Raw genomic sequence first — 27086 nt, 5'->3', positions numbered from 1 at the left:
CACTACTTACTTGAATGGATGTCCTTCATCGGTTTTCTGTACAGCTTGTAAGACTGACTTGTAGATTCTGAAGCTGATTGTGGCTGAGAGGGCAGCAAGTGCTAGGTAGGCGATGACACTGACCACGCTGAATTGAGTCAATGAAAAAAGCATCAAAAGGACACTTCCAAAGACAATCGCTGTCTGCTTCACATCTCGCCAGTATAATAAGTCTATAGCTGTAGAAAAAAAAAAATCATAAAATCAGATTGCTGGTAGAAATTACTCAGATTACAATTTAGGAGACAAGAAGAAGTAAATTATTATTGATGCATCATGCTATAATAATAGTCAGACAACTCATACATAGACACGTTTCACATGTAGTTAGTCATCCACTTTCTGGATACGGTGTCTACATGATCTAGCTATTGAAACCCAGCCAGGTCTCTCACTCACTGCCTGAGACACAGGTTATTATTCACAGGTCTTCTGATCTTCTGATCTCTATAATCCACAGTTTCTGATCCACTTCCATCCAGCCTTGGCTAATACTGACCCTGCCTCAGGCCTCCTGGCTCCTTTTCTTCTGGACTTGTTTCTGCCTTCCTCATTGAAAACTTTGCCTGACTATTTAAAGGGGTTATCCAGCACTAAGACAGTACCACTCTTGTCTCCAGTTTTGGTTGGGCTTTGTAACTTAGTGGCCTATTCCACGGAGCGATAATCGGCCGATTCGGAGCAATAATCGGCCCGATTTGGCCGATTATTGCTCCGTGGAATAGAGAGAACGATCAGCCGGCTGATCATTCATTTAGGTTCAGACCTAAAATCTTCGCCCTGCTCGGCCCATGGAATAGGACCCTAAGTCCATTGAAGTGAATGGAGCTTAATTGCAAACCACACTGGAACAGGAGACAAGAGTCGTGTTGTCTCTGAAAGAAAGTGGCCATGTTTTTGTAGTGCTGGATAACCCCTTTAAGACTTGCTGTCATCATGACCATTGGACCCTACCCTACGCCTACATTTAGAAGCAGCTGAATATGTCATATTATAAATTACAGTACAGTATAGCAATCAGCATGTGAAATATAATGTATGGTAAGTGCATAAGAATGAAAAGGCAGCAGCAGTATGTAGATACAGGATGGAGCTACAGATCCCCATAATGCAGCAGCGTAGTACAACAGGCTAGAATAGAGAAGCATGGCTGCTGTCAGAGGTCTGTGTGGTCACATGACAGCAATGGGGAAGGGGTGTGTGTTCAGCAGGAAGTGAGAATCACAGAGCTGTGCAGGAGAAAACAAAGAAACTTTTCTATACAGCAGTGTGAATGGCGGAGTGTAAGTGCAGGTACTTTATAGCAGCTGCAGTGTGTATAGCTGAGTGTGAGTGCAGGCACATTATAGCAGAGTGTATAGCTGAGTGTAAGTGCAGGCACATTATAGCAGAAATGGAGAGGATGAGAAACACAGGGAATGACTGTGACTGCAGAGAGGATGAAGGGTTAAGCAGGGCATATGTGGGCACATAAATGAAGCACTCTCTGTCTGGGGGAGAGAGGGGTTACAGCTAAGAGATTACCTCCACAGTCCTGTCCCCTGATGCAAGCCCCAGCCTGAAGTGGATCTGCTATGATTTAGAAGGTGAGGGAGACTTCCTGGGTCAGTGCTGTAGACCCCGCTATGCAGACCATGCCCCTTCCCCACTCCCCGTCCCACCCAGTACAGGGAGCTCTTAAACCAAAGCAATGCTCTTAAACCAAGTTACAATTCTAAAAAACTGTGGTCTCTTCTTACAAAGCGCTCTCAATCCAAGTTATTCTTTAACCAAGGTACCACTGTATTTTAAAAAATGAAATCAATTTAAAGTAGAGGTGCCAAGCTTCTGACCCAAAGACATTATTGTAAAAGCTCAAGTGAATAAACTTCATTCAAGTTTCACTGCCACCACCAGTGCTGCATCAATTTTTTTATTTAAGAAATTATGAACCTCTACGCATTACACTAATTCATACCACTGCGTCTCATGATTCAAATTAATATGGTGCCCTATAAAAAGGCCAATTTGTTATACACAGTGAATACTATGGTTTCATATAGCCCAAATGAAATCACGGACAGTAACATCTAAATCCAAGCCTCTTCCCTGTCCTTCCATCTTCTACATTTTTTCCGTCCATTGTAATTTTCTCCCTCTACTGTAGATTTCAGAATCAGACTGTAAGATCCCTATTAGGCCCTCCATTAGGGAACACCGCTAGGATCATCTGCCCCTTAAAGTATGCAATTTGAGCCAATCACAAACCATTCACCTTTGAACCTTATTATTGAGGCTAACACCATTCATTGCACCCTTTCCTCATACAGTCCTGAAAGTACCCTACATGTTCACATTATATTTGCTCTAATAGGATTGCCCTAGTTAGCTTCACAGAACTACTGCCTGAATTCTAATGTGGACGTGTTCTATCTAGACCAGTGGTCTCCAAATTGTGCCTGTTAGGGCATGCTGGGAGTTGTAGTTTTGCAACCAGTCTACATAAGTAAATGCAACGAATTTTTTGCTACTATTTGCGTGATGACTGTTATGTATTATGCTACTGTGTTATCTACTGCTCCACTATTTATGTTTTATAAAATGTATTTTTTACCCAATCAGTTCTGTCATCTAGAGGAAACCTTGTATAGGAAGAAATATGCAGAATAAATGGTGTCATTTTTATGTTGCCCAGCCTTAAAGGGGTAGTGCGGCGCTCAGCAATTATTCACAGAATAACACACATTACAAAGTTATATAACTTTGTAATGTATGTTATGTCTGTGAATCGCCTCCCGAACATTGCATCGACAGAAGACGGGGGTCGACGCGCGGCAGGTATGTATATCGCACCACACTTTCGGGTACACGTGTGGGGGTGGTGGGACACGGGAAGGGGGCGATTCACAGACATAACATACATTACAAAGTTGCATAACTTTGTAATGTGTGTTATTCTGTGACTAATTGCTGAGCGCCGCACTACCCCTTTAAGAATTTCACCATTTAATTAAAGGGATTCTAATCGGCGGGTAAGCTGATCCTTGGCTGCTGTTAGATTGTAAAAGGGCAGGGGACAAAAAGACTGCAGGTACCTTTGTTATGTCAGTGCGCTGCAGCGTTATTGAGTAATCTTAAAGTGTAACTGTCATTTACAGTAAGTGTCATTTTTCATAAATCATTAAGTATCAACAGTACAGTCATGGCCAAAAGTTTTGAGAATAACACAAATCTTATATTTTCACATGATCTGCTGCCCTCTGTTTTTTATGTGTTTGTCAGATGTTTTTTATCACATACAGAAATATAATTGCAATCATATTATGAGTAACAAAAGCTTATATTGACAGTTAGAATGAGTTAATGCAGCAAGTCAATATTTGTAGTGTTGACCCTTCTTCTTCAGGACCTCTGCAATTCTCCCTGGCATGCTCTCAATCAACTTCTGGACCAAATCCTGACTGATAGCAGTCCATTCTTGCACAACCAATGCTTGCATTTTGTCAGAATTTGTTGGGTTTTGTTTGTCCACCCATCTCTTGATGATTGCCTGATAATGAACAGATAAGTCAGGGGGGAGGCTGTAAAACAGCTTTTCGAGTACAGAAAGAAAATAAACTTGCGGCACTCACCATCTTCATACAAATGCTTTTATTCCACAAAGGTGTGAGGTGTGGATAGAGCCTTAGCTCAAATTACAGCTATACTTTATCTGTTATTAATATGTAAATGAGGGCATTCAATGCACTGGGGGCATTACCTTACCCCTCAGTGCCCATCTGCCAATTCCTGCAGAACTAATTCCAGATTCCTGCCTACTAGTGAGTATTCAGCCCACACTTATTTATTAGTAGGTGTCCTTCCTGATATTTAACAGAGTTATCTAATTTAGAAGACATATACCCTTTGGAATAATTCTGACTTTATGAAATCTTAGTGTATAGTAGCTACATGATGCCTGCCATTGTGTCATTTTGTACCATCCCACCTCTACCAATAACAAGAATGGAGATCAATTTTGGGACCACCACTTATTCACTTTTTATGGGATTTCTGAATATAACCTAGTACACCGATCAGCTCTGTTCAAAGATCCTGTAGAGAATGAATGGAGCAGGGGCCACGCAAGTGCCTTACCGATCCACACGGGGGCAATTGTCCTCTGTTCTCATGATCTCATCACCAATTAGTAAGCCCTATCTTATTCATAGGGGATAACTTTAAATATTTAGATAACCCCTTTTGAATAATTTGTTCTCTTTAATCTCATAACAAGGACTCTATGGGCAAAGGGAGCACCTACAATAAGACGTCTCTTAACTTACTTAGCTTAGACATGGTCGGTAGTAATGTTAGAAGCCAAATTGATACACCTTCCATTAGGAAATAATTGACTTATAATTACATACACTAAAAGACCAGGGATCAATAAAGAAAGAGAGGCGTACGCTATATATGTTAATACCGGGCATTTGCATATCCTTTTTGCAATTTGCCGTATGCATTACTAGCAAAAAGAAACAGGGAAAAAGTGTCTGAGTAGATGATTTGGTCAATGCAAATCTGCATATTGCCAGTAAATGGCTTTTATTGAATCGGAAATGAAAAATTATTCCGGCACGTACAAGTCTTATGTTCCGTACACGTGACAGCTTTTTTTTTATGTTTAAAAGGCAATTTCCATTTTTCAAAGGCACGTCAGTATTCCTGCAGGGAGAAAAATGTATTTTTTCTATGTAGGCGTTGTGTTCCACAGACCATTTTCCTACTTACAGTAATAATCATGCGGAGATCATACACATTGTACTGTATTTACTGATTTTATACAGTGATCTGAAATTTATATTAACCAATATTATCATAGGATAAAATGAGATTAGCAAACGCTTTAGCTTTCCTAAGTATAAATATAACATGAATAAATTATCATATAAAAAATATAGTAATAATATAAAAGTATCAGTTATGAAAGAGCCGCTATCACAGAGATCTCTAACCTGTATCTCTCCATCTGTTACAAAACTACAACTCCCAGCATGCCCTGACAGCAACAAGCTGAGAGTGGAGAACCACAGATTGGGGATTATTGCCTCTTCTCTTGCAAGAAGGGGGGTTATAGGTCACAATTAAAGACAATCAAATCTATTCATTCCAAATTGTCCCAAGATGGTGCCCAATACTATTGTCCCAACAGAGTCGTACATTTCTTGCCTTGTCCATCTTGTTTTATACTGTACTTCCGCTGCTGGAAACCTGCTATAGTTCACCAAGGACAGGGAAGCCCCTACGTGCCTAAAAGAATCTAAAACTCATACTTAGAGGGAATCTGTCATTAGGTTTATACTGCCCTAAATGAGGGCAGTATATACTAGTGATATAAATTACTTACATCATTTTGTTCAGCCGTTCTTCTAATATGCAGGAGAATAGGATTCTTGCCACGCCCCTTACCCACCCTCCAGCTGCTGATTGACAGGTGACTGCCTATATAGAGCATGGATAGATAGATAGATATATGGCATGGATGGATAGATAACTGCCAATCAGCAGCTGCTGGGCAGAGATTTATGTTTCTCATGAATATCCAGGACTACTGAGCTCATGCACATAATGGAGAGGACTGCTTATTGTCCATGTTATTTAGGAGGATATATCCAAATAAGTTACACAGAACAGAGTAAGTGATACATCATTCTGTTTAGCTTCTCTCTTACTAGTTTATGCTAGCTATCCTGAGATAGTACAGCAGAAACCTACTGACAGAGGCTCTTTAAAGTTGTGTGAGTCATGTAAGACTGTAAGTCATGTAAGAGTTTTTGTGCAACAGGCGCCAGAATTCTGTATTAGTAAATCTAGGCCCTTGTGTCTTTTAAAGGAAAACAAGACAGGACAGCAAATATAGGATGACCTTTTCCCCTCTCATGGTAATGAAACACAGGAGGGAAAATGATGCCAGGTAAAAAATAAATCTAGAGAATTTGTGCAGGTCCCATCTTTTGTCTCCCCAACCCTAATCCTGAGAGCCGCTGGTTGGGGCAGTACCAATGACCCTCAATCAGCACTCATATATGAAATAGCAAGCTAATGTTATAGGTTATAGTGCAGACTGAGTTTCTATTTCTAGTCCTAAAATTGGGACATGTTTCTATTTATGCTTTTTTATGTTTAATGACCTCAGGAATACTCGTTATCCTCATAACGTGAATATTTTATCACGTTTCTAAGTTTGTCTTTATATTTTATCTTTATATTACTTTTAAAAAATATTCAATAAAAATTATTGAACAAAAATTATAGTGCAGATAACGTGGATAAGTAGTAAGTAGTCCCATACAGGCCATGGTATTTGAGAGCCCATAAATATCCTAGGACATATAGATACCAGCTCTATAAATGTAAATGAGTAATGCCCCTGCCCGAAAAAAAATGATATGATTACATTCAGGGCTATATCTACATCTTATACTGCCCTAAATATGTCCCATTAAGGTGTTTCTACAGGCATTGAATTTTCTCTTTTGGATTTTTCACAAATACAAACCCAAAAAAATGCATGCATTATATGCAGATTTTGTTGCAATTCACCATGGACCTCAATTCTAGGCACAGAAATTAGGGAAACCAATAAAAAATGCACAACTTAATGAGCATGCTGCAACTGCAAATCTGCCCCCTTCAACACTGCTGACCTGAGCACAGACCATTGGGTGACCAGTGGCAAATACAGCCCTGACTACAGTTATGTTCCTACAAGGTGAGTGTCTTTCCTTTATACCCCAAAACTGGGGATCATCAATTTCATCCACAAACTTGACTACTGTCCAAGTTAAAGAGGATGTACCATCAGGTACACTCTCTTTAAAATTACCCATGAATCGGACTGCACCGGCATGGGGAAGCGGTCCTTTCTTTGGACCGTGGCCCAGTTTCAGCATACGGCACCGCTCTATTCCTGGTTACCGGGCCCAGGGTGAAGCACTGGAGGCGGGCTATCCCACCCCCAGTGGGAGGAAACCCCCCGCCCCTTCATGACGCGGCTCCATTAGAATCAACGGAGCCGTGCCATGGAGGGGCGGGGGTTTCCTCCCACTGGCTATGGGCCGGTTCGCCTCCAGTCCGCGGCACCCTCATACTTATCAGCTGCTGTATGTCCTACAGGAAGTGGTGGATTACTTTCAGTCTGACATAGTGCTCTGGGCTCCCAACTTTGTACTTAACAGAGCAGTAGCAAATTGCCATAAAAACCTGTACTGCTCTGGACAGTTCCTGTCACAGACAAAGATGTCAGAAGAGAGCACTGTGTCAGACTGGAAGGAATACACCAGTTCCTGCAGGACAAACAGCAGCTGAAAAGTACTAGAAGATTTGAGATTTTTTACATAAAATAAATTTGTAAATCTGTATAAAATCAGTTCATTCAGAAACAGCTTTTTTTTTCACCGGAATACCCCTATAAATGTTTTCCATTTTTCAAAAAAGAATGATCTCTCATGAACAAGCAGCAAAGCTGGCCCCTGACTTTTGTCGTGATGCATTTGTAAACGATGATCTATATTTCTTGTAGTAAAAGGTAACCTCCAGGTAAGTATTTATATAATAGAAACAAATAAACTACAAGATTGTAAAGGGAGGGTGTGATTATAGCCGGGGAACCCTTTGTATTCACTTCTTGTTACCCACCCATGGCAGACAGGTGGCTGGCATCCTTTGTGTTAACCAGTTTGCCTTTGGCTAATAAAAAAGTTACTTCTTTTGCATGTACACACCCAGAGAATCAACATCTCCTGTTTCGTACAATATATTTAAAGTTTTCCCGGGAAAAATACATAAACGTAAAATAAGTCAAAATAAAAAAGCCTGCATACTTACCTTCCCCACTCCCCTCCTGCTGCTGCCACAGTCAAGCCTTTCAGTCCCTGCTGCAGTCATCTTCTTCCTCTTTCTGCATACATTTTATGCCCACCAATACCCCGGGAAGTTCTTGCCACAACAAAACAATGTTGGAAGGAGGAAAAAGATGACCGCAATGGAGACTGTAATGCCCCTATTCCACGAGTCGTTTGAAGGAGCAAACGAGCGCTATTAGCGCTCATTTGCTCCTTGTTCCCCGCTCGCTGCCGCCGCTATTCAACGCGGCGTCAGCGAGCGGGTGAGTGCAGGAGGGGCGGCGGGGAGCTGCTGGGGGGGGCTGCCCGGGGGATCGCTGATCGTCCGGGCAGCCCATAGGATACAGCAGCGTCTGCTGCCGATGCTCCTATTCAACGGAGCGACGGCAGCAGATCGCTGCTATATCAGTCGCTTGTTTTTCAACATGTTGAAAAACAAGCGACTGCAACGATCAGCCGACATGAACGATGTTGGCTGATCGTTGCACTCTATTCCACGGGACGAATATCGTTCGTAGCGGTCGATATCGGCCGAATACGAACGATATTGCTCCTCTAAACGACCCGTGGAATAGGGCCTTAAGGGTCCTATTCCACGGGCCGAGGAGGGCCCGATCAACGATGTAAACGAGCGGCGATCTGCTAGATCGCCGCTCGTTTACTGGGCCTATTCCACGGCCCGATGATCTTTGAGCGAGGGCTGCAGGGACATAGTTACCGATGTCCTTGCAGCCCTTGCAGCATCATACATTACCTGTCCAGGCTTCTTCTCCGCGCTGTCTTCATCCCCGGGTCCCGCGCGCTCTATCTTCAAAATGGCCAGTCAGCTGACAGGTCACACTCAGCCAATCACAGGCCGCGGCGGTCCCGGCCTGTGATTGGCTGAGCGCTCCGTCAGCTGACTGGCCTTTTTGAAGATAGAGCGTGCGGGACCCGGGGATGAAGACAGCGCGGAGAAGAAGCCTGGACAGGTAATGTATGCTGCTGCTGCTTGTCAGATCGTCGGTCTCCAGCCGCGCACCGATATTCAACCGTAGCGATGCGCGGTGGGGGAACGATGATTTTAGGTCTGGCCCTAAATGAACGATCAGCCGATGACACGATCATCGGCTGATCGTTCTCTCTATTTCACCGAACGATAATCGGCCGAATCGGGCCGATCTGGCCGATTATCGTTACTGTGGAATAGGGCCCTAAGACTTAGCAACAGCAAGGGATCAGTGTAGGTGAGTATGTTGTCTTTATTATGAGTACACAGAGAGGCATATAACCTAAGTTTATTTTTGCCCAGAAATCCCCTTTATTGATTATAATAAACTGTGCATGGATCAAACATGGTGTCGCATAGAGTCACTATCAATTCCTAAGAAGCTGTAATGAGGTGGACATGAGCATGCTTTACCATCCCCATGCAAAAAGCCTAAAGTTTATGGATGAATTCAAAAGAGGTAGATTTGTTACAGAAAATTCTGGAACTGTCCTTTTCTTGTATTCAGAGAAATAGAACAGTTTTCATTTGCATAAATTTCTTCAACAAATCTGTCACATGTGAACTCACCCTAAACAGTAGATGAAGGTTGGATTCTGTTGTCAGTGACAGGGGGATCCATGAGGAACTTTGCTGCTCTCAACATTTCCGAGACAACAGCAAAGTTCCATGGTGCAGAAGGAAACAAACATTTCCATGGTAATCTCTTGTCTACTCAAGCAGATGGCTTTCTTTTTAAAGACTCGGTGGTTTCCTAATGTTGCTAAGCTTATACTCATTAGTTCTCTAGCATGTATATTGGAAGGTCTTTGGGGAGATAATAATAGGCACAATCAACATGTGAGGTACATATATCAAGTTGGATATGCTCCCCCATCTTATAAACTTATGGCTAGTTGCTGAAGTATGTCTTCACTTTATGACCTCTAGGCCCCATTATCCAGAGAATAGTGTAGTGCTCTCCCCCATTTACTGTGTGTCCTTGCACTGTGGTGTCCTGGTCACAAGAGATGTAGAGTATTGCAGCCAGTTCTATTCACTTGATATGGACCACATTGTAAAAAAAAAAAGTCAATAAAGGAGACCAGCACTGTGTCCCTTTAATTCTCAGAAATAGTTGGATCACCACCAATCATAAAGGGATGGCATATCTTACCAATAAAAAGATGAGATCCCCTTAAAGGGGCTGTGGAAAGGAGCATACACGTTATACTTTTGTCATCAGTACTCGTGGAAGGTTTGGCCATCAGTATAAGGTGTATGGGGTTCTCCAAACCAAAATAGGGGTTGGGTGTGATGAAAAAAATGACTGGCGATCCCATTGTTCTGGGAGAGATAAGCCGGAGCCAGTATTTTCTGACTGCGGCATAACACCCCCCCCCCCTCCCCATAGAGAACACAGAACAGCACGGTTGTGTGGGGAAGCATGGGGGCCGGATGATAGAGATAACTGACAGCTGAACAATGTATTAAGGATGTTTAGCTTTTACATGGGCTAATTATCAGCAAAAAGTGTTGCTAGAAACGCTCCTTCGGATGATAATCAGTCAGTGTAAGGCTATGTTCAGACGACTTTATGTTTTTTTTTAGAAAAGAACAGACCCGGATTGGCAGCAAATCTAGGGGTGGGTTAAACCTTTTTTTTGTTTCCTTTTTTCAGTTCTAGTCTGAAGTAAATTCTTTAAAATGCCAGAAAATTCTGCAGCTAATGATAAGACTCTTATGCCCCTATTCCACGAGTCGTTTGAAGGACCAAACGAGCGCTATTAGCGCTCGTTTGCTCCTCGTTCCCCGCTCGCTGCCGCCGCTATTCAACGCGGCGTCAGCGAGCGGGTGAGTGCGGGAGGGGCGGCGGGGAGCTGCTGGGGGGGCTGCCCGGGGGATCGCTGATCGTCCGGGCAGCATATAGGATACAGCAGCGTCTGCTGCCGATGCTCCTATTCAACGGAGCGACGGCAGCAGATCGCTGCTATATCAGTCGCTTGTTTTTCAACATGTTGAAAAACAAGCGACTGCAACGATCAGCCGACATGAACGATGTCGGCTGATCGTTGCACTCTATTCCACGGGACGAATATCGTTCGTAGCGGTCGATATCAGCCAAATACGAACGATATTGCTCCTCTAAACGACCCGTGGAATAGGGCCTTTAAACTAGCATTAAAATATAGCTGTATGGAAGTGACCTTAGGAAAGTTACCCTGTACCAACAGATAGAAGAAGGGATAAGGTGGCCAGCACATAGCCAGACTGTACATATTGCTACAGTATAAGCAGGTGTGCTACATAGGGCAAACATTTGCAAGTTTGTATTAGATTTCCATTCCCCTAAATGTAGCCCACATTAGATTACTCAGCTTGCAGGCAGTAATGTCAGGTGGTGAGATTTTCAGGCGGTGACAGCACACGACCTTGCTTGTGTATCGGGGAAGTGATATCACATGGTATGACCTAGCTCATTTGTTGCAATGGCTATATAATCAGATCTCACCTTTAAGGGTGTGTTCACACATTCGAGTTTTTAATTGCAATTGTTGAATACAAAGCCAGGAATGGAAATCTTGTTTTTTTAGCTTTACACGTCCTCCAATTCTGATCTGTTCCTACCTTTGATTTTAATAATTGTAATAAGAAACCTGAAGGTGAAAACAGCAGACCTCCAATATAGGATTCTGGGAATAGTTACATGATAACAACACATAAATGGTTCATATCATCTGTTATAGTAAGTCTGGAGAACATGTGTGCAAGTGACTACTAGTGTCAGCCCTGCCCATCCTTGGCGGCGGTGCCCTAGTAACTGCATAGGGTTATCCCAAGACCAAAAGTTATCGCCTATTCACAGGTAGGTGAATATATGTAAGAAGTGGCATGAAGCATTGGCCATTGCCATGTCAGGTAAGATTACTCTGAATTGCCACCAACTATGGAAGGTTATGCTGCTATTGAACAGAGTTTGGTATAAAATTGAACTTTTTTTTTCTGTGACAGATAGGAGGAAATTCATCAAGCAAAAATATAAAGTCCCGTCCCCATGCCTTGCGTCGGATTTACTAAGAGGAGCATGCTTCTTGGTAGATTCGGGTACCGGGGGGCTGCCACACAGCAGTCACAGACATCTATACCAGCAGGCGCAAATCATGATAAATCAGGCGCAGGTGGAGGCCATGCCTTCCCCCCACCTTGTCTGCCTATCAGGTGAGCAGGGCAATTGTCCGGAGAAAAATAATTTTGCGCAAACCACCTGATTTGTGCAGAAATTTGCACCTTTTCCCTGACATACGTGCCACGCGCACCTTTAGTTGGTTCCCCCCAATATGTATAAATCTTATCTCTCCCCTGCCAATACCTTCACTAGTTACCTGATGCCCAGCAAATTTACTTTAGACTTTTAACAATGACCTAAAGGAGTTATCCAGCATTAGAAAAACATGACCACTTTCTTCCATAGACAAAACTAGAGGGGTCTCTATTAGGTCCCCATACACCTTAGACTATAATTGGCCGAACCAGCCACTTGTGATAGATTCGGTCATCAGTATAGCGTGTATGAGGCCGTCTAGAAGCACCACCAACATCATCTGGAAAAACATGGCTGACCCCTTTGTTCAGAAAGAAATAAGCCACAGCTAGAGTGCTCTTGCTGTGTCTTACTCTTCCCCTCCCCATAGAGAACACAGGTATGCTCGGCCATACCAAACTTTCCTGTGAAAGGGAAAGAAAAGATAACTGACGCGTCCGTGTCATCAGCTGCTTAGGCGCGATTGGCTGAGCACAGTTATGCTCAGCCAATCGCGGCTAAGCAGCCGATGACACGGCAGAGGGGGGCCGGCATCAGGGACGGCTGCAGCGATTCGGCCGGCCTCCCAAAGATTACGTTGTTGACAGAAGATCGGGGACGGGGGACGACGCGCTTCAGGTATGTATGGTACACTACACTTCCGGGTTCACCTGCCTGGGTGGGGGAACACGGGGAAGGGGGCGATTCGCATACATAACATACATTACAAAGTTGTATAACTTTGTAATGTGTGTTATTTTGTGAATAATTTCTTAGAGCCGCACTACCCCTTTAACCTGTTCCCTCCATACATCTCTGACCTGATCTCCTGATACCACCCCTCATGCAATTTCCTATCCTCACAGGACCCCTGTCTGAGTTTTCCCTTTGGGCACTTCCCACACAACTGTCTCCAAGATTTCTCCTGAGCTTGCCCCATAAAACTCACTACCCTGACACACCCGGCTCTCTTCCACCATCACAACTTGATGCAATTTGAAAACCCTCCTCTTTAGATTAGGCTACTACCTACAATAACACTGTACTGTGACCATGCCCCCCTTACCTACTGTCTCCTTCCGATACATGGTATTTTGTAAGCCCTTGTGGGCAGGGTCGTCCCCCCCTACGTGACAGTCTGTCATTTTATTTATGTCGTCTGTATTTGATTTTAATATTTGTATGTTATCCTCTTATCTTGTGTGAATAATAATAATAATAATAATAATAATAATAATAATAATATGCCTTTATGCTGGACGATTTTCCATCAATAATATACTGTATTGTAAGGACATTGGTAGAGGATGGCACAAAACCGAAAGCCAAGAACAGCTTATAATGTTATATTATTACCTATTATCCCTATAGGACAGCGGTAAGGAACCTTGGCTCTCCAGCTGTTGCAAAACTACAACTCCCATCATATCTGGACATCATAAAAAAAGATTGGGGGGGGAGGGGCACAGGACATATTCCACAAATATTATATACTAGCTTTTGGTGCATTTTATACTATATTTACTGTCTTTGACTTTTTACACACATTTAGCAGGCATTTGCTCTATTTTTCCAAGCTTGTCAATTTATGTTTTCTGGCCTTTGGTATGGTTTATAATAATTCTAGGTGACTTATTGTTAAATATCTGTGCAATAAGTGGAGTATAAATTACACAGCAATTTGAGCAAAATGTGCAAATTCATCCTACATCCTACAACAATATGATAAATTTTGTGCCAATTGAACTGGCATAAAGAAGAAACTCGAAAAAAAGGGGGGTAAACAAGTCACAACTGATAGATTGCCCTTGTTCTGATGTGCATGATCATAATTGTGAAAATAACTATACATCTACGAGACATTCACAATTATTCATATGGTAAAATGTTGTATATTATACTATAGAATTGCATTTAATCTGATTTCTTAGTGGCTGATCATTTATTACCGCCATTGATAAAGCTGTGTAAGAAGTCACATGGACTCTATCAAGGCCCCAATAGCGGGACTAGGTGTGGAGCTCTAGTACGTTCTAGAAAAGCTGGGGCTGAGCCTTAATAAAATCAGTAGATATGCAAATGGTATTGCTAAATATAATCACTATAGAGGGTTAGTATTAATATATTTAATAAATATATACACACACACACACACACACATACTACATTGTACTGCCCCTACACAGCTGTCAGGGCCTTCCAGGAAGCATTTTGCCTCGGGTTAGGCCTCTGCAGCAAGTAAAGGGTAAATCTGCTTTATCACTACAGGACGGGGATGGGAATGAGTTCGGTAACCATGGTTACCAATGACTTGTAACCTCCATTCCACGCAGAAAAACACTCTTTACAATGATTTATATAAAATATTTCCTATTAATTTGCATATATTTCCTTTTTCCAATACATACATACACATTGCATGAATTTTTCACTACCTATTTTACCAGTAAAATGTTATTCTTCTATTCACGTACACAGGGTTAATGCCCAATACTTGGTAGTGAATTAAACATTCAATGCCAGGCTGCCAGCAGAGCTGGGCACCGATTCTCCAGCACAACAAAGGAGGCAAGCAAGACGTGATAGTAAAAAAAAAAAAAAAAATATGGCTGAACGGCAGACAGAGACGGGGGAAGCTTCTAAAGCCACACCCAGGTCTAATATTTAGCATAATTTCTATTATATCCTCATAGAAAATATAACTAGAATCTAATATTACGTAGAATCTTATACATACAATATCATGGCAAGAAATTATTTGTCTCCGTATTGTCTTATAGGAACAGAATTACAATGTCACCCAATGTTATCCTCATATTTACCATCAGCCCATCTATAGTCAAGACTAAAACCGGTTTTCTTTGTGTAGCTGGCAGACACGGATATTACAATGGGCGTGTTCCCCCCTGGAAGGGAGTCCCTTTAATAAAAGCCCAGGCCATTGTTTCTACAAATAAATACGTTGGTAACATGAGACCCCATGCATGCATCCATACAATGAATGAATCAGGACAGACAGATACAGGACACATGATCTAAATCTATTCCGCCTCCATACAATAATAAAATGCACCGCATTCCTAAAACCATTGACATGATGCAAAATCTAAGCATGGATAAGGTAACGGGGGGGAAAAGGAAAGAGATGAAGGCGACAAAATGGATGTGTATGTGGCTCAGACATGAGGCTGTGCCTGTCATTGTTTGTGCCATGCACGACTGATGATTCTGTCATCATTACCCTGGCATTTCCAGTTGCTCCAAAAGCATTCCATCCTGGTGGAGTCGGCGCTGGCCTGCATTGCTGTGGGGCTCGGAGGGATCACTAGGGCGTTCTTCAGAGGCACAGTATTGTCGCTACAGCATTCCAAAGCATGAATAGGTGAGGGTATCAGAGTTGCTTACATGCACTAGCTACAGACTGATGCTCTAAGCAGAATGGAGAGAAGGGGGAGGGCAGACTGTAGACGCTGCAGTCTTCACTGCAGCAAATCAGCATGGTGATGTGATTGCCTTGGGGATGTATCATTAGAAAAGGGATGCACAGTTGCCTTTGAACTGAAAAGCATTTGCTTGGAAGCTTTACAGCATCAAAATCCTTCCTGGGCAGAGGTTTTACATCACGGATGGGACAATATATACATTCTATCCAGTTCTACAAATGATCCAGACATGTTGTGCAGCTGTAAGAGCCCAGCGTCTGATGTAACATCTCTTTGTTTGCCCCCATCTGTTATCTTATAGCACTGAATCTAAACATTCTAAAAAGTGAAACATTTCCACTACCATTAGATTTGCATTGTTAGGCTGGGTTCACACTACGTTTTTGCAATCCGTTTTGCAATTCCATTATAAAAAAAAAAAAGCGGATTAAAACGGATCTGTTTTTTTAAAATACACAAAAACATAGTCGACCCTATTTTTGTGTTCGTTAAAAAAAACAGATCCGTTTTGATCCTTTTTTTTTACAATGGAAGTCAATAGAAAAATGGATCAAAACGAATGCACACAAATGCACCAGTTTTTTTTCATCCTTTTTTTTTTTTTTTTGCAAAAAACGGATTGCAAAAACGTAGTGTGAACCCAGCCTTACTAAAAGGAATTAGGTCATTTTATCTCATGTTATCATTGAAGGAATATATTGTGTATTTTTTAATATTCATTTGATTACACACAATCATGTACATTTTAATGTATTGTCAATCAGATATGTCATAAAAATCTGTGGGGGTCCGGCAGCAAAGACCCCCTTGGGTTCTAAAAAGGAGATGATCTGGAGATCCTAAATCCAAATAGGAATAATGCAACATGCTGGTTCAGCTTCTGATCTGGAGACTGAGAGGAGCTCAGCACCAGACCCATGTCTGTACAGACCTGGTCTGTAGAAGCGCCCATGCACATGAAACAGCTGTTACCTGATCTGGTAGGTGTCTGGCGTCCACGCTAAGCCCGATGTATCCAGTACTTTTTAATGCACGTATAAAGATGGAATAAAGAAAGAAGATCACGCTATATGGTGAGTGCCCTCATCTTTTCTCTCTTCTTGGATGTTTGAAATCGATGTATACCTTCAGTAGTGAGCACCAACCAGTGATCTATCCTCCTACCCCTATTCACCCGTGGGATCCCATATCGTGAGCAGAGGCAGAGCAGTGCCGGTGACTGTTTCTTTTGAAGTTCCCTCTTTGCTGATGACACTCAGATCTGCCTCTCTGGTCTGGATGTCAACTCTCTGCTATCAAGGTTTTCAGAGTGTCTATCGGCCATATCTTTCTTCTTCTCCTCTCACTTTCTAAAACACAGCATGGACAAAACAGAACTCATCATCTTTCCCCCATCTCGCTCCACCCCTCTATCTAATCTCTCAATCCCAATCAATGGCTGCACTCTGTCCCCCATTCCCCAAGTCTGCCTTGGGGTCACCTTTGACTCTACCCTGTCTTTTAGGGTATGTTCACACTACGTAAAAGTACAACCGGTGTTGCCGATGGCAACAACGGCTGTACTTTTGGTGCTGTGGAACAATGCCTTACCTTCAATGGGATCCCGGCCGGAGCATGCACGCTCCCGCCGGGATCCCGTACAGGGCTGCAAATAACTGACATGTCAGTTTTTTGCGGCCACAATTCAATGAATTACGGCCGTAGGAAACCCTGTCAGTTCACACTATGGCTGCTCGCTCCATAGTGTGCAGGGGGAAGCTCTGATGCGGGCGTGCGCTGATGCGCCCGCATCAGAGCTCTGCAGCCGGACAGATCATCCGGGCAGAGACCAGCCATGATGATCCGGGCAGAGACCGGCCGTTCCGTGACCCGGCTGGGGTCACGGAACGGCCGAATGTTCAAGCTGTGTGAACATAGCCTTAAACCGCACAGACCCTAACCACCTGCTGACCCCTTAACCTGAAAACCATTTCCCGAATCTGCTCTCTGGACTTCCATCTAACACTGTTGCTCCCCTCCAGTCTATTCTTAACTCTGCTGCCTGACTAATCAACCTTCACCCTTACTCTGCCTCTACCATCTGCCAATCCTTTCACTGGCTCCCCATTGCCAACAAATTAATTTTAAATTGTTGACCATGACATACAAGGCCATCCACAACTGGATCACTCCCTATATCTCTAACCTAATATCCCACCAGCATTTGCACAACCTTCGATCCTCCAACAACCTCCGTTTGTATTCTCTACTTGTTCGTACCTCCCACAGCCGCCTCGAAGATTTTGCCTGAGCCTCCCCCATACTCTGGAACACTCTATCCTGACCATCATTAAGACCTTCAAAAGTAACCTGGAAACCCCCATTTTTACCCCCTCCCGCCGCTGCACTGTAAATTAACGTCGCTGCAGCCTATGTCTGATGCTGCAGTGATGTTAATTTATGATCCAGGATGACGCAGGTGCCTGTGTCATCCGCGGCGGGTCCCAGCTATCAGTGATAGCCGGGTACCCGCCGCAACTCTTAGCACCGAAGCTGCGCTCTGGTGCTGAGGGTTAACCCTAACCCTATAGATACTGCGGTCAGCACGACCACAGCATCTATAGGGCTCCAGACAGAGAATTCTCCCTCTACAGAAGGAGAATTATCTGTCTGCTGATCATCGGGGCTCTGCGAACTGATGGCAGAGCCCTGATGGTAGCCATGGAAACCGGAAGCCTCAGGCTTCCGGTTTCCTGGATTTGGAGGCCGAGGGGGGGAGGGAAGGCTGGGCGCGCGCCCATGAGCTCTGCCCCCTCTCTCCCCTGCCGCTGTTACAAGATAGTAACAGCGGCAGGGGACAGAGGAGAGGGGGCAGACATAGGCACATCAGCTTATGGGATCAATCATTATGATCCCATAAGCGGATGTCCTAAAACAACCTGAGCATTGATGCATCAATGACCCCAGGTCGACAAAGGGTTAAACTGGGCCACAATAATTCTGCATCACACTGTGACTGGCTGTCCTTTACCTTCTGTCTCCCTCCCCTCACCTTGTACATTGTAAGCCCTCATGGGCAGGGTCCTCTATCCCTATGTACCAGTCTGACATTTACCTTATTCGTGTAAATTGTTTCGATTTTGTAATGTTCTTGTTTGGCACCCCTTATTGCTCGTATAGCCCTTTGGAATTAAAAGCAAATTTACAAATAATAATATTAACAGCCACCTGTACCCAGCTCTGTTTGTGTATGTGGGAGCCACAGCTCTAGCAAACAGCTGACCCATGAGGGTGCCACCTCACCAATCTGATATTGATGACCTATCCTGTGGATTTTCCAGAAATTAAAAAATCCTGGCAAACGTCTGTAATACAACAGGGCCCTAGAGATACAGAGGACAAACCTATCCGCAGTTGACTTAAAATAAGATGTAGAATGATAACAACAAATATTTTCTACACAGATGGAGCGAGGTCCCTAAAAATTATTTCCTCTAGAGTACCTAAGGGATTCCAATCCAACCCACACTGACAGCCCATACAGCTCCTCTCCATTAAAATGAATGGAAGTTACAGACGCCTACCAATACAAGCAATACTTATTTTATGTAAAATCTGGGGAAAATAACCCCTTGGGATTATCACCGCAGAAAAATCTGCGACAAATCTGAGGCATGTGACTACACACTTAGAGCATTGCTTGGCTTAACCCTTTATAAGCACTTTGCAGATTCCCCTTTCTCATGAGACACTCTTTACAATTAATGTAGACACTTTTACATTCTGTTGGGAGTGGAAGCAAAGCATCCATGAAATCTGCTAATCATCCTCTAAAAACTATGAGGAACTGCAATGGGTATAGTGTTAAATATGAATGGACGCTGACCGCCAACAATGCTGTCATGCAGAGTCTGCTGTGCTGTAGCTTAATCTGTCCTGTCTGCTGTGCTGTGGCTGTGGCTTTGTTCTGTCTCTTCAGTTCAGCTCACCTGTCTTTGTCTGCCGGTCCTGTGATATTCTCCTCTCTGCTTTGTTGTTCTGTTTCTATAAGGACCTGAGGGCACCCAAGAGCTTATGATCAGCCAAGAGGGCGATAAAGGTGAAATTTAATCTGAGTATTGAAATAGCACCATGGACCAGAGGGCAGACAGTAATGCATGTGTCCAGTTATTTACTGTATGCCATAACCCATTGCTAATGCTTATCTGCTATTTATTTCCTTCAACTTAGATCTCTAATGGACCCGAGCAATGATCAGTGAATACAGCTTGGCCAATTGTCTAATGGGAATCTGAGTAGTCTGAAACCCGACTCGTTTTATCACAGGTTCAGTATACAGCTCTGCATCTCCCCCATGCTTTACACTGCAGCTTTGCTCCCTAAAATTTAGCGATATATAATTGCAAGCAAAAAAACTGGCCACACACATAATATAGCTATCTGCGGGGTTTGGGGGGGCCCTTTAGGGTCTGGTCCTGTGACAATGGGGTTGCAGGGCCATTCCGTGGCCCCCCTTCTCTGCTTGCGCACGTCTTGCGGGGATTGTGGTCGCTGACCGGCACAGTGATGTTTTTTTAGTTAGGGACTCATGTGTATCAGAAGACCTGCACGTGGTACATGAGGCAATATGGTTTGGCCAAATTATATACTAACTTCTGATGTTGGTTTTAAATGTAGCTGAATAAGCTTTCGTGTCAGTCATGGGTGCGATGTGCAGCCATTTCTGTCTTTTTGGCTTGTCCATATAATATAGCTATCTCTCCCGACTTCCCCATACACAGTACTGCTCGGCCAAGCACGTCTTTGTTGTAAATGTGGAGATGGGAGAACGTTTTTGGCAGCAGCTTTTTTATCACAGAACAAAAGGACCGAAAAGGTAAAATTTAAAGGGGTTATCCAGAGCTACAAAAACATGGCCACTTTTACCCTACTCTTGTCTCCAGTTCAGGTGTGGTTTGCAATTAAGCTCCATTTACTTCAATGGAACTGAGTTTCAAACCCGACCCAAACTGGAGACAAGAGAGGGGGAAAAGTGGCCATGTTTTTGTAGCAATGGATAACCCCTTTAACAAGCCCGATCCTTTATCATCTGTTGGGGATAGTCAGAAGGCCACCATACCTATTCCATGGTTTATGGCTCCTGCTGATATTAGAGAGTTTGGCTGCTGTATCTAATGTGTATGGCTAGCTAAATACAAGTGACAAAAAAGGATAATTTAGTTTTTTGTTATTTAGTGACTCAAATGAGGCTACGTAATGAGGCTACATAAGGGACATAATGGAGGTTTATAACTAGTATATAACTAGGATATGCCATCACTGTGTGAGGGTGACCATGAATGGGCCACAGTGCTGGCTGAGAGCTGCTGAGTTTTTTTCCCACATAGTGGCCCTCCTGGCCACCCAGCTTGATATACAGCCTATGATACAGCATAGGCCTAATACAGCCTATGAGACAGCATAGGCCTAATACAGCCTATAATACAGTATAGGCCTAATACAGCCTATAATACAGTATAGGCCTAATACAACCTATGATACAGCATGGGCCTAATACAGCCTATGATACAGCATGGGCTTAATACAGCCTATGATACAGTATAGGCCTAATACAGCCTATGATACAGCATAGGCCTAATACAGCCTATAGGCCTAATACAGCCTATGATACAGCATAGGCCTAATACAGCCTATGATACAGCATGGGCATAATACAGCCTGTGATACAGCATGGGCATAATACAGCCTATGATACAGCATGGGCATAATACAACCTATGATACAGCATAGGCCTAATACAACCTATGATACAGCATGGGCCTAATACAACCTATGATACAGCATGGGCCTAATACAGCCTATGATACAGCATGGGCCTAATACAGTCTATGATACAGTATAGGCCTAATACAGCCTATGATACAGCATGGGCCTAATACAACCTATGATACAGCATGGGCCTAATACAGCTTATGATATCACCCATAGAAAAGTGGTGCTGTTTAATGGAAAAAAAAAAAGACCCTTCTTTTTTTTAATCTCAAAACCCCCAATGTCTAATGCAGCGCTATCAAGCTGTCATTAATGTTACTAGTAACTGAGCATAACACTTGAGCCTTGAGGTAATCCGAGTGTTAGGATTGTACTAGGAATGCTTAATGTGACTAAATAGCAGAAATCGCCCTAAATCCATGTCACTCATACAATGACAGAATTGCTCCTTCTGGTAAAAACTCTTTTATATATTAAACGGTTTATATAAGATTAGAAAAACGTGGCTGCCTTCTACCATAAACAGCATCACACCCGTCCACGGCTTGTTTCTCGTATTACATATCAGCCTTCAGCTGTCGGGACACGATAGGAGTCGTAGTTCTGCAACAGAGCCAGAGAATGGGGCACACTGCTTTGTTATGCAGTTGTATGTACTTGGTAATAAGTGTAATATGTTTATCATTCAGTAACACAGAGCTAGATCCTGACATTGTCCTAGAATGCCTCATGTCTGACCTTATAGAAGAGATCAATCATAACTCCCTTCTGCATGAGGGAATTTACCAGTGCGGATGCCTTTACTAGAGAAAATGGCACACGAAAAGATGAGTCCATAGAGTGGCTGCTGGAATACATCCTGCTAGAAGAGTACAAACCAACCATGTAGAAGGCAATACATTGTTACAGCTTGAGGCTATGTTCACACAACGTAAGAGACAGGCCTCTAAAAGTCGGTCTCTAAAAGACAGAGACAGTCGGTCTCTAAAAAGATCATCCAGGCCGGTACTGCAGTACCGGCCAGATGATCTTTTGCGGAGCAGAGTTCTGATGCAGGCGCATCAGTGTGCGCCCGCATCAGAACCCTCTATTGCACACTATGGAGAGAGCAGCTGGAGCTGCTCGCTCCATAGTGTGCACTGACAGGGTTTTCTGCGGCCACTATTCACTGAATAGCGGCCGCAGAAAACTGACATGTCAGTTGTTTGCGGCGCAGCTAGGGATCCCAGCCGGAGCGTATACTATGTGTATAAGCATGGGCCGGGATCCCTTAGACGGCAAGGAAACGTATATTTTCTTAAAAATCACGGCCGTTGTACATGTTTTCCCAGACTCCCTAGGGCTGCATCCAACTTCTTCAGCCACTGGTATTCAAATGCCAAAGAATTTGAACCGAGCATGCTAGAGTTGCACTTATCTCTAATCAGTATATTGTAAGGTAGTCTGTAAGGCAGGTGGTACACATGGAAGGAACGATCCCAAAGTAGTAGAATAAAAGAATCCCGGCACTCACCAAATGAAGAAATGTTTATTTATTCAGTGTAAATACAAGCAAGTACATGGAGGACGTGTTTCGGCTAACAAAGCCTTCATCAGCTCCATCTCTAATCAGTATTCCTTTTTTTTTTACTGTATAGGAAGTCGCAGTTACACTTTCTTATATTGAGAGATACCATAAAAGACATGCAGTTTGTTTGTTTGTTTGTTTTTTTAATAGGAGAGTTAACAGATGATGCATGCCAGTGTATGCCTATATAGTCGCATACACTGGAGAATACACTGATAGGCTGTGTTCACACTACGTATAACACTGGCCGTTCTGTGACCCAGCTGGGTCACAGAAAGGCCGGTGTTAATGAAGATCATCCCGGCCGATACTGCAGTACTGATAATTTTTGGTGAATTTGGATGCGGGCGCATCCACGTGCGCCGCATCCCAATTCACCGCTTCACACAATGCAGCACACGGCTTGGGCCTGTGCAACCACAGAAAACTGACATGTCAGTTTTTTGTGTGGCTGGATGGAATCCCGGCCGGAGCGTATACTATGGGGGACATTTATGGGGGACAGCTCCAGCACTACGGAGATTTATGTAGAGGCGGACTGCCTGGAGCACATGTTGCGAATTGCAGACCTGCAATAATAGAAGACATGTGCATTGGACCATAACAAATAATGGGTTACAAACTACTCCATATCTGCAGATCCGCAAATACTGAGAACTTAGGGTACGTTTACACAGGAAGATTTATCTGACAGATTTTTGAAGCCAAAGCCAGGAACAGACTATAAACAGGGAACAGGTCATAAAGGAAAGCCTGAGATTTCTCCTCTTTTCAAATCCATTCCTGGCTTTGGCTTCAAATCTTTGGCAGATAATCTGTCAGATAATCTTTCTGTGTAAATGGACCCTTACACAGACGTGTGAATAAGGCCTTATTTTGTGTGGTGGGCACTTTGGTATTGGCAATTCTATTTATTTAAAGCGACTCTGTAACCACAATCTGACCCCCCAAACCAGGGGCGTAGCTAAAGGCTGATGGGCCCTGGTGCAAAATGTTAGCTTGGGGCCCCCCATCTCACCCGATCAGGCAAAGTCCTATCTAACGTTATATCCAATTACTCTAATGTGCCACCATGTTCTAATGCCCTGTCACTGCCTCCACCTCATGTACTGCACTACTGCCCCCTATAATTAATGGACTGTACTGTGTCATTGTCTAATCATTGTATTCCAATCTTTGACTCTCCAGCTGAAAAACTACAACTCTCATCATAAACTGCCAGTTGGATATGATGGGGGTTGTAGTGCTGCAACCTGAAGAGCCAAATGCTGCAAAACTCCCATAATAAACTATCAGCAGGGCACAATGAAGTTTGAACTTCTGCAACCTGGAGAAGTCACCTGATATCACCTGCAGTCCTTTGTAACACCACAGATAACACAGTGATATCTGAGTACAGATAATGTAGTAGTCACCCGCAGTCCTATGTAACACCACAGATAACAGTGATATCTCTGAGTACAAATAATGCAGTAGATGTCACCTGCAGTCCTATGTAACACCACAGATAACACAGTGATATCTCTGAGTACAGATAATGCAGTAGATGTCACCTGCAGTCCTATGTAACACCACAGATAACACAGTGATATCTCTGAGTACAGATAATGCAGATGTCACCTGCAGTCCTATGTAACAGCACAGATAACAGTGATATCTCTGAGTACAGATAATGTAGTAGTCACCTGCAGTCCTATGTAACAGCACAGATAACACAGTAATATCTCTGAGTACAGATAATGTAGTAGTCACCTGCAGTCCTATGTAACACCACAGACAACACAGTGATATCTCTGAGTACAGATAATGTAGTAGTCACCTGCAGTCCTATGTAACAGAACAGATAACACAGTGATATCTCTGAGTACAGATAATGTAGATATAGACCCCCTGTGTAGCCCCCCCCATAGTATAGACCCCCTGTGTAGCCCCCCCACAGTATAGACCCCCTGTGTAGATCCCCCACAGTACAGACCCCCTGTGTAGCCCTCTCATAGTATAGACCCCCTGTGTAGCCCCCCTCCCATAGTATAGACCCCTTGTGCAGCCCCCCTCATAGTATAGACCCCTTGTGCAGCCCCCCCAGTATAGACCCCTTGTGCAGCCCCCCCCAGTATAGACCCCTTTTGCAGCCCCCCCAGTATAGACCCCTTGTGCAGCCCCCCCAGTATAGACCCCTCGTGCAGCCCCCCCAGTATAGACCCCTTGTGCAGCCCCCCCCCAGTATAGACCCCTTGTGCAGCCCCCTCCAGTATAGACCCCTTGTGCAGCCCCACCCAGTATAGACCCCTTGTGCAGCCCCCCCCAGTATAGACCCCTTGTGCAGCCCCCCACATCGCAACATTTATGTAAAAAATGAAGAAAAAAAAAATGAAAAAAAAAATAAATAAACTCACCTCACCTGGATCCTTGATCTCCCTCAGGCCTGGCAGCTTCTCTTCAATTCAGTGAGCTTCCGGGATGCCGGCCCCGGCCGGAAGCTCACTGATGCAGGACCGCGGCGCCCGGATTTCTCCTCTCTACTGCATGGCGGCTGACATGTGACGTGATGACGTCACATGTCAGCTGCTGAGGAGGAGGAGAAGTCCAGGCCCCGCGGTCCTGCATCAGTGAGCTTCTGGCCGGGGCCGGCATCCCGGAAGCTCACTGAACTGAAAGAGGTCCGGCGGCCGCGGCTATTTAACTGCACGGGGGGGGACCGGGCCGGGAGGCATATCCCCTGCCGCGCCCCCCCCCCCGGATTGGGGGAGTACAGGAGGAAGTGGCAAGGGGGGCCGTGCGGGCCCCCCTAGCGTAGGGGCCCGGTCGCCATGGCGACCCCTGCGACCCCTATAGCTACGCCACTGCCCCAAACCACTTGTATCTTCGGATAGCTGCTTTTAATCCAAGATCTATCCTGGGGTCCGTTTGGCAGGTGATGCAGTTATTGTCCTAAAAAAACAACTTTGAAACTTGCAGCCCCATGCCCTACGGCCGGGGCTTAGAGTACCTGTGCCCTAAGTTTGCACCACCCCTCCGTCCCTCCTCCCCACCCTCTTCATCATTAGGAATGCCACTGGAACATTTTCTCCTGTCTGAACACTGCACAGGTGCATTAACGATCCAGCTCATGTGCCGTGCTGACACAGGTAATGAATAGGAGACAGTCTGCCTGGAGTATTCCTAATGATGAGGAGGGCGGGGAGGAGGGACAGAGAGGTTGTGCCAGCCTAATGCATACACAATCTAAGCCCCGGCCGTTGGGCACGGGATGCCAGTTTAAAAGTTGTTTTTAGGACAATAACTGCATCACCTGCAGAATGGACAGATCAAGGATTAAAAGCAGTTATGCGAAGGTACAAGCGGTTTGGGGGGGTCAGATTGTGGGTACAAAGTCACTTTAAGGGGCTTTGCCTACAAAACATACTCATCCCCTATCTGCAGGATCCTAGCCAAGGAGTATGGTCAGAATGTAGGGGCTGCAGCAATATTGATAAAGAGGCATTGGATATGAAAGGAGAAGTCCGGGGTTTTCTAAAACCTGGCATCCTGCAGGGGGATGGGGGAAATTAATCACAATTGGTTGAAACAAAAGTGTAAAAGCTTGGAAAGAGGGCACTCACCATTAAAACGAAAATCTTTATTCCATATTCTTTAAAACATCCATGCAGCAAGGAAAGAGCAAGAGAATATGGAATACAGATTTTTGTTTTAACGGTGAGTGCTCTTATTCCAAGCTTTTACACTTTTCGTTCATGCATCTATCCTGATTTCTGGAGATTGACCACTGCCAGATAAAAATATTTTTTAATCCCAGTTATTACTATGGCTCCAATGTTCATGTTCAGGTAGTGCCAACCACTGTGTTTTGTTTTTTTCCCTTTTTTTTCCTTTTTGCATTCATTCCATTCAACTCTGTGGACTGTGGGCTCACTTATCTTCATCTGACCCATAGAGTTGCAATGAACGTCAGTGTGCGTGTCCGACCACCAATTTGTATTGACATTACACCCAGGGTTAGGTTTAGCAGGAAGTGCTGCAGTGATAGGGGGTCTTAAAGGGACTGTACCACCAGGCCCAAGCTGAAGCACTGGAGGCCGGCCAACCCACCCTTAGTGGGAGGAAACCCTAGCCCCTCTATGATAGGGTCCCATTGATTCTAATGGAGTCACGT

At 44.0% G+C, this 27086-nt stretch overlaps 1 protein-coding gene across 5 annotated transcripts in view; it reads right to left on the bottom strand.

Moving 5' to 3' along the window:
- The window catches only part of RTN1 (reticulon 1), a 164569-nt gene that overhangs the window by 11098 nt on the left and 126385 nt on the right, over positions 1 to 27086 (bottom strand). For 4 of the 5 annotated variants that reach the window (XM_069949472.1, XM_069949471.1, XM_069949476.1 and 1 more), the window contains one exon: positions 11 to 218. In XM_069949472.1, coding sequence (XP_069805573.1) covers positions 11 to 218 — 208 coding nt within the window. Of the gene's footprint in view, positions 1 to 10; positions 219 to 15413; positions 15602 to 27086 lie in introns of those variants that run through there. The other variant, XM_069949474.1, reaches the window with a different exon arrangement.

Source organism: Dendropsophus ebraccatus, chromosome 13 (assembly GCF_027789765.1).
Source record: "Dendropsophus ebraccatus isolate aDenEbr1 chromosome 13, aDenEbr1.pat, whole genome shotgun sequence".
Lineage (NCBI taxonomy): Eukaryota > Metazoa > Chordata > Amphibia > Anura > Hylidae > Dendropsophus > Dendropsophus ebraccatus.
Note: the sequence above shows the minus strand (reverse complement) of the source record. Positions and strands in the feature narration are given on the sequence as shown.